Genomic DNA, 8791 nt, shown 5'->3' on the forward strand with positions numbered 1-8791 from the left:
CACCTCCAAAGAAACAGAGAAGAAAGAAATATGTATGGAACAGGAACCAGGAGAATAAAGAGCAGCACAAGCTGGAACAGGAGGAACGTGATACCTTCACCAAAGCAGCTGATGCAAACGCTCAAAGAATTAATTCTAAGAGTTTTCATCAGCTCATCAGGGACAATTCAGCTGTGTAAAAGAGAAAGCAGGGAAAACATTGAAAGAAAACCAGAAAAATGATCAGCAAAACCATTTTAGGAGTACAGAACAGATCAGCACCATGGGAAACTAATTTCAACAAACTGAAGCATCCCAGCTTAGGCCTCCTGTTGCAACTAAGGACACAAATGAGAAAATAAAATATTTCAGTGAGAAGTACAACTAGGGTAAATGTTGCAAGTTTGAGATGATGAAATGGTTAATAAAATTCTTGGATTTCCACAGATCATGAGGCAAGCCTCCAGAAAAGTCTCCAGATCAGTAGATAAAATGGGGAAATGCCCCTGCATGTCTAGAAAAAGCTGAGGAGAGCCAATCTAACCACTGCAGCAACTTCAGACTCTTCTTTTGGTGACAAGTAAAGTCTTTGTCTAGATGATCTTGCACACAGTAAGGGAAGTAGTTGGGATGAGGATAGTCATACAGTCAACAGATGTCCAATGAGACAACCATGAGACAGAAAACATTCATAGATAGCACTGACAAGTACTACTGGTACTAACTGTTATCATAAACCAKAGTAATAACAAAAGACCATCTGACTTCTTCTTCATAATTATCTTTGGGATGCCCTACTACACTGCGCCAAAATTACTTGTTAACATAATTACAATCCTACAACCATGAAATACAATGCACAGTTGAAGCCAATGACAAAACAGATGGAGAAAAGTGWTTCAGCATAGGTAGGAGTTTCAAAGAGAGTATCAGTCACTCACCTTCACCACAAGACATGGTTGGTGATCTTATTGTGAGAGACAGCACATCAGCTACAACCCAGGCATTGTTTTTGTCCAGGACAATATACTTAATTACCTACATTTTGCTGACAATGGAGCTCTGCTAAGATGCAATTCTGCAGATAAAGACTAAAGAGAGAGTATCCAGCTTTGCAAGAAAACAATGAGTTTATAATCACTTATGATTAGATAAATCCCATGAGAAACCCCAGCAGCTTCTAACTCAAGGATTACTTTAGAGGTAAAACAACACACAACATGAGTCAATTTGCACACCAGCATCATGCGAGGTTCTACAGAAAGCAGTTGGCCRGCAAGTTGGAAACTGCATTCATCAGCTTGAACATGTTCAGACAGTGAATAGCCWTTTCAAGGCTTTGTTACAAATCTCCAGCATAGATGGTGGATATTTCCACTTTACTCTCTAGTGCAGAGGTCTGTGAAACAATTGGGCCTAGGAGGTTTCTACCTGCCTTGTGGGCTGTTGGATTTCACCTAGTATTTGCTGGCAACAGGGAATTATGAGACTTGAGATATTTGGCTTCAAACCTGAGTCACAGATGAGAGTATTTTGTATGTGCTTCCTTGGTCATGACCTTGCCCTGACTCTAAGGCAGGCCTGCTGCCTTCTCCCTGYGCCAAGTCTTCCCCTGGCTCTATCAGTCTGCTCCAGAATTTCTTCCCCTACTTGGCAGAGCTGTGAACACCCACAAACAGTGATTCTTAACAAGAGCATTGGGAAGCCTGTCTCAGATGCACAACCGTAGCATCCTCCTGGGATTTTTTGTTTCTATATTCAAACAGCAACCAGATACATCCCATTCCTTTATAGAAAACTACCCCAAAATGGAGTAAAGGTAATGTTTCTGTGGGAGTGGCAGATGTGAAATGTGAGTGTGTTACATACAATTCAAAGTCGCTGCTGGTTTGTTGCCACATGCAGCACAATTGGATTTCTCAACTTGAGCAGTGGTAATCACGTGCCMTGGTGTTGCAAAATGAAGGAAGGCAGCAATAAGAAAGGCTCTTTTGCATTCCATGAATTAGCAGAAACAATATATCTTCTGTTGCTTTCRTACCTGATTCAGTAGTTGCTTGCTTGTTTCTGTTGGTACAAGGGCCAAGAACCGTGAAGAGCTGGAAATGCCAAGGCACACGATATGGAAGAGATCAGTCCAGGATTGGCCTCATACTGGCTTTTGAAAGAAAACTCACCAGATTTTTCATCATTTATACTTCAGTATAAAACTCTRAATAAGTTCTTTTAAAATCTAGGACAGCTACAACAGTCAGAAAAATTCAGCTGTTTTTTATTCACACAAATTTAGTAGCAGCTGTAGTTTCAGCATAAAATAAACAACAAAGAGAATTCTTTCCCTTTTGTTGTAAGCTCTCCATGCTACTCAAACCTCTGTGCATACAATGTTGAAGGTCTTTTCCCTTCCAGATGCTGCTGTCAGTGATCCTGTCTGTGCTGGGATTTGCAGGAGGAGCRTATTGTGTGGTCATCTCCTCGCTGGGGCTGATTGGGGGTCCTCTGTGTGACACAGGTGATGGACAATACCTCTACCCTTTCAGGAATGCCACTCTGGAGTGAGTATGGCTTACARGCTCCTCCAATTTTACTTTCCCTGATCTCTTCCCTATCTTTTTCCAGTAAACTTGGATTTTTCCAAAAGGAACTGATGGCTCACTCTGTGAATACCTACATTTCACAMTTCTCTGAGCAGCATGTTCCAGCTGGTCATCTCTTTGACCRAGGAATYATCCCTGCCCAAGTTTCTTTTGTTGTGCTTGTYACAAGCCCCTTGTGCAATTTGTACCATGCTGTCAAAAGGTTGGTGAGCTGTGACTCCTGCCAGAGTCAAAAGGAAATGTTCGCTTACTGTGCCACATTAATCTGTTAAATCATCTAAAATTCAGCCTGCTCTACCTACTTCTGAAAAGCAAAGCAAAAATCTTCTCTGAATCTTTAAAGTTAATCTTGACCAGCATGCTCTCCAAGCCAGAGCCAGAGAGAATGAATGGACTGGGGTGAGATACCACAGCAGGAATGGAGAATATGGAGACACATTTTAAAACCCTTACAGACCTTTCTCTTTGGTTATTAGCATAGTTTTGTTACAGGAAAGAGGAGATTCTTGTGCATGCAACAAAGTACAGATGCAGTTCTCTCCCCTAGTTATCAATGGCATCTCTGCAAAGGGAATTCTGGGGAGAATCACCAGCTTTTACCAATTATAGTACCATCTGAGACTCACTTTGTGCTATCAAATTCAGAAAAAATAATACCAGAAAACACAGAAAYCATTCTCAAGTTTTCACTTTCTAATACCTTGCCAATTATTTTCCTCTATTGCAGAAACAATTACTTGTTCAACCAGACAACATGGAGTATTTGCAAACAACCTGAAAACATTATCCTTTGGAATATTGTCCTTTTCTCTATTCTCCTGACCATTGGTGTGATTGAAGCTATTCTTTGTATTATTCAAGTCATCAATGGACTTACCGGCTTCATATGTGGCACATGTATGAGGAGAAGAAAGGTTGGTATGGAGTAAAAGCGTGCTTTACATTCTTTYCAGTTTTATTTTTCAGGCTCTGGTACTGGTACATGGTCTGAKACATCTGCAGAGCCCCTGGATGAGCTCCTCTGGGGAGCTGAGGCAGTACAGATGCATTTGCACATTCTCTTTCTCTCTATCACATGATAGTCAGGGGTAACACCGTCCTTTGATTTTTCTAAACAGCAAACCACTATGACATATTGACATACTCACTTGGTTGTGCTTCTATTTAAGAAGCCTTTTTCATAAAGTGTAATGACTCTCCCCAGCATCTGTAAGTGAGAGACAAAAAGTAGACATGTTTTAAATAGGTCAACAGTAGTAAAATTGTTATTTTACAGAATGGAAGAAAACATTTTCCAAGTTCCATTTATCATTATTGCTTCCTTTTCATTGTTTATTTGCACTGTACAAGATATTTGCGGTTCAGTCTGATATCCCCCTGGAATATTAATTAATCAATAATTTTTCATTCATTGCCTTTCAGACAAACATTTCTGGAATGTGAACGACCTGCAAGGAATGCCAAGACAAGCCCCGAGCTGCCGAGTCATATACAATAAGGATAGTGCACTGTACTGTATTTATGGGGGGACAACAAAGAAAATCCAAAATGTTCAGGCATTTCATGAGGCAAAATTATTTTTTTATAAAGAAGTCAGGATGGAAAAGGAATAGATCATTTAGATCATAGACTCCACATTCTCATCTCTCTAACATACCTGTTAAAACTCAGGTACTGGTAAACACATTAATATGTCTGGTCCTGACTKCTGTACTTTTGTATAAGTCACAACAGTCCTCAGATAAAAGATCACCACTTGCCCTCTCATGTATGTGGGAAATGGCATGTTGTTAATGTGTACAATTATCAGCTGCATGAAGTAGGTACTYTCTGGCTGATGTAAATAACCTCCTGTCCTCCCCAAATCCCACYGTGAGCTCACCCATCTGTTCCCATTAATTTTCTAGGAGAGCACTCACAGATTTGAATGATGAGGATTGAAAGGATGAGCAGAGCATATATCGAGCAGTGTCTGAGACACTGCAAAGGCAACTGAGGAACATGGTTTTCAGCCTCCTTCTGCCACTCTGGAGCCAGATTCCCTTGTGCCATGGTTTACTGTCATGTTTGACAAAGCCCAGTGCACTTCTAAATYGATTCTTCAGGAACATCTGAGAGATGTGGGAACATTAGAGGGGCATTTGAGTCAATAGAGACAGGAGAGTTTGGAGAAAGAGTTTAGAAATATCTGGYTTAACAAAGAATGGAGAACCTCACCACCAATTTTGCCTTCATGAGGCTTTGTAAGAATTTCACTAACTTCCACACAGGTCAGTATGGCTGTTCTAGAGTAGARYACACAGAYCAAGCAATYAACTAGCCAAAGATARACACAGATATAGGTAATAATTATGYGCAGCTTAGTAATAAGTAAAAGATATAATCTGAAGGCAACAAATTGCATCAGTTTTAGTGTTACAGCAAAAATAATCTCAGGYAAGAACTACTTAATTCCCAATTCAAGCAATCCTTTGACCCTGAGATAATGTCCATGACTGGGGAATTTCAGAAAACTTCAAAATCAGTGAACAAAATTTCAATGACTTCCTCAAAGATTTATTCTTGGACATGAACGGTCTTCCTTCCATTAGCCAAACTGTGAAATAATCTTTACTCATCCCAAGTGCATGTATGCAGCTATGAAAACCTGAATACATTTAAAGGACTTGGGGCCTATTTTTCAAAGAGAGACATYTATTTTTTCTCAAAGTTGCTCATATTTCTGCATTGTAGCATGGGAGTAAGCTCTTTAAAACACACTTATTGCAGACATATGTGGATGCTCATTCTGTCCTCTAATGCAGCACTCAAAATGCTTCACATTCTCCTTTATATAAAGTAGGGAAGAAAATGTCAGTTGCCTAGATGAGGAGCATATGGACCTTGGAGCACAGTTTCGCCCCTAGAAACAGGAAATTTAATCCATAAAACTTAAAAGCACGTTCTGTAAAGAAGAAAGCATAAGACTTGTCAAAGTTTGCAATCATCAGGTGCATCCAAACCTGCCAGATGGCTTAAAAAGCTCATGTTCATTGTCAAGAGTGAAGTCTGGACACTGCCACCAATTGAGCAGACAGCAAACCAGGARAAGAGGTAAAGAGGCAGCAAGAAATAAGGATATTCACATGTAGTGAGGTGGAGAGATACTCCTTCMTCAGCAGGGGCTCTATGAACTCTTCATGGTCCCTAAATATCCTCCCTCCCTCATCCCTCAGTTTTGACTTCCTGACTCTCACCTCTGGGATAAAGCCAATTTGGGCTGTGCCAGGACCAGGAGAGAGAAAGATAGCTGTCTGCTGGCACACCTCCAGCATGGAGAAGTAARTGCCCTGTGCTGCTGCCATCTGCTCATTCCAGGCTGTCCTGCCTTGGGGATGTTTCATGTCATGTCTGTGTGCCCCTGGGGACACCCTCTGTCCTGCCAACTGTGTGACCACTGGCCTCACTGATATATGTAAATATTAAATATTGCTATTCTGAATTTATTTCCTGGCTTGATTTGTGTGATCGGAAGGACTTATGAGTTTAAACTACCTCCAGTAGGAAGATAATTGGAATAACAGAGAAAGCAGAGTTCAATTATCCAACTTGAGCCACTGTGAAGAAGTCTGTTCTAGGGTAGGCATCAAGATACACAGTCCTTGGGGACAGGCAGCCTTCCCCCAGCCCACACTGAAAGAAATGCCTAAGGCAGGTGGGAGGCACTGCCTTTTTAGACAAGGCTCAGTTGTCCACCGTGGACAGGAGCATCTGGTGCTGTTTGAAGAGCAGCAAAAGACCCACTCGGATGTCCAGAGATCCGAGTGTCTCATCTGGTGTTCACAAAACAAAGGTGTGGATGACCAAAGCAAACACCTGTCTCTTGCAAGCACAAGGATGTTAAAAATCCATTTAGTGAAAATACATAAAGGTGACTAAAATTAGATGAAATTATTTCAGCTCAGGCTTTTCTTGGATCCTCCAAATTACCTTTTACCTGAGCCAAAGCCTGTCCTCTCAGAAGTGTCACCAGAGCCTTCTCAAGGAGCCAGCCATCCCACTGCAACAGGGGCAGCTCCTCAAGCCAAGCACTGTGGGGACACTTGCAAACCCAAGCTCTCCTGGTGGGCAAGGAAAGCTTCAAAAGAAAAGGTCTACACAATACTAAATAATAAAAACTTTGATTTGAACAGAGAGTTGGCTTGACTCTTAAACTCTTAAGATGYATCATGCTTCAGAATTAGGATTATTACTGATTTTAAGTTACTGGTTTGCATTTTTTTCCAAAATGGAAAGAATCCTTCCAGGGAAAATTCGTACCAAAGGAAAAGAGTGATTTTGTTCTTGAAATGTTTTTTTTTTTTTGTATTGTATAAATGAATAATTTAGTAAAACTAGGGAACTCACAGTATTCCTCTATAACTTTCTTTTCCCTATATTCATCTTCCTTCTATCACTCTCTCTCTCTCTCTCTCTCTCTCTCTCTCTCTATCTATGTCTCTACCTATCATTCTGTCTTCTCTGGATCTATCAATTTTAAATAATTAATGGTCAAAAAATCACCCAGACATAAAGACAAAAATATTTATTTAATATTGTTATGAATTCACTGTGCAATCTCACKACACAGGTTCTGATAGAAGGACTTAAAAATGTTGGGTTTGCATCAAATTATCCCTCTCTGTCCTACGTTTGAAATTCATCAGGCAGGAGATCAGCCACCTGCAATTAGGACAGACTTGGGATATTAATAAAACTTTAGACCAGGGATATCATCTGAAAAATGTAGATGTTTGGAGASCAACAGCCCAGTGTTTCAGCTGTCAGGATCAAGGACACCATCCAAATACTTGGGTTGGAAACCACAGRCTAGTTCATACCCTCTCATTTCAAGAGGATCTGTCAGTTCATTTTGATTCAAATGGCTCAGATGCCTCAGGCCCCGGTACTTGATGTTCTTGACTTGCTGGGCTTGCAGAGGTAAGCAAACTAGAGAGAGGTTGATCACTGCAGACCTCAGAGAGCCTGAGCCTCTCCTCCCAGGTGAACTCTTCTCTGCAAACTAACTTAAAAAAACTCCCAAAGAGAATTAAAAAAAAACCCCAAACCTTTTCAGACTCTCAGAGTACTCTATTTCTTCTCTTACAGAGCGCCAGCTCTTTGGCCTTGTCCCTTTCCAGGGGACAGCCACCCTTCAGAAATGCCCTTCCCTGTAAGACCTCTCCCATCCAGCAGCAYCCCTTTCATCCTGAGCCCATGGGCCACAGAGAGCCATCTAAAGCCCATCAGCAGTAATGCACATTTACTTCTTTACATTTACTTACAGTTAATGTACAGCAGCACATTTAACCCAGAAAGGCAGAGCAAAGGTGTGATCTTAGGCACAGAGGCCACTGCTTTGTCCATCTTTATTTCTTCCTGTCAGTCAGTTTCAAAGCTGAGTAGTTGCAAGTGCTCACTACTKCCCCTAGACCAGGCWGCTCAGAGCCCTGTCCAGCACYGCCTTGAACCCTTCCAGGAATGGGRCATCCACATCTTTYTGGACACCCTGTGCCAGTGCTTCATCACTCCCTCAGTAAAGAATTTCTTGGTAATATCTAATCCAAACCTACCTTATTTCAGTTTAAAGCCATTACTCKTAGTCCTGTCACCACATGCCCTTTCAGAAAGTGCATGTTCATCACATGCCCTCCTCAGCTTTCTTTAGCCTCTTCAGGTATTGGAAGGAACTTGTATCCCCCAAGCTCCAAACTCTTGGAGATGCATCAGAATATCCTGGCTGCTATGGTGTCTCCAACAGGGACTGTAACCTCTGCTTGCCCAAGTGGACATCTCAGAGGTTTTACTGCATCTCAGGTGACACCAGCCATCTTTATGTGAGCATCCAAATCAAGCTCTGAAACATCGACTGGTTATAGTGGCACTGGTCTTAAAAGCAGCCTTGAGTTCATCAGTCTGAGAACTGTCCTCCCCCTGTCCTGCCTCACAAGACCTAAAGCAGACCATTCAATCACCCCCCAATATCATGCATTTCTCCCCATGGTTTACTCAGGGAGCTTGAATTGAGCAGCACAGCATCTGGCACCCAAAGCTGCAGCCCCCCATCATGAGCGGGGTTGACACCCACCTCAAAAATCTCTTCATTGGTGAGATTTCTTTTTTTTTTTGTTTGTTTTTTTTCCCTTAAAATAGATGCATTAGCTGAGARTCATTTAATGGTACAAGAGTACAACAGA

General features: G+C 41.5%; 1 protein-coding gene and 1 long non-coding RNA gene across 4 annotated transcripts in view; one reads left to right on the plus strand and one right to left on the minus strand.

Annotated features, from left to right (window-relative positions):
- The window catches only part of LOC130585586 (transmembrane 4 L6 family member 1-like), a 10999-nt gene extending 6116 nt beyond the window's left edge, over positions 1 to 4883 (plus strand). The window contains exons 3-5 of the mRNA XM_057386154.1: positions 2389 to 2534; positions 3304 to 3490; positions 3999 to 4883. Of these exons, the coding sequence (XP_057242137.1) occupies positions 2389 to 2534; positions 3304 to 3490; positions 3999 to 4019 (354 nt within the window). The 3' untranslated portion in view covers positions 4020 to 4883. The remainder of the gene's footprint in view (positions 1 to 2388; positions 2535 to 3303; positions 3491 to 3998) is intronic.
- LOC130585589 (uncharacterized) overlaps positions 1 to 8791 on the minus strand; it is a 31161-nt gene that overhangs the window by 19090 nt on the left and 3280 nt on the right. The window contains exons 2-3 of one of the 3 annotated variants that reach the window (XR_008966609.1): positions 3725 to 3783; positions 2021 to 2078 (exon numbers count right to left, since the gene is read on the minus strand). This is a non-coding gene — a long non-coding RNA (uncharacterized LOC130585589). Of the gene's footprint in view, positions 1 to 681; positions 2079 to 3724; positions 3784 to 8791 lie in introns of those variants that run through there. The other 2 variants (XR_008966608.1, XR_008966607.1) reach the window with 2 other exon arrangements.

The sequence above is a fragment of the Malurus melanocephalus genome, unplaced genomic scaffold (genome assembly GCF_030028575.1).
Source record: "Malurus melanocephalus ecotype Western Australia unplaced genomic scaffold, MMel_1.1 scaffold_922, whole genome shotgun sequence".
Taxonomy (NCBI): Eukaryota; Metazoa; Chordata; class Aves; order Passeriformes; family Maluridae; genus Malurus; species Malurus melanocephalus.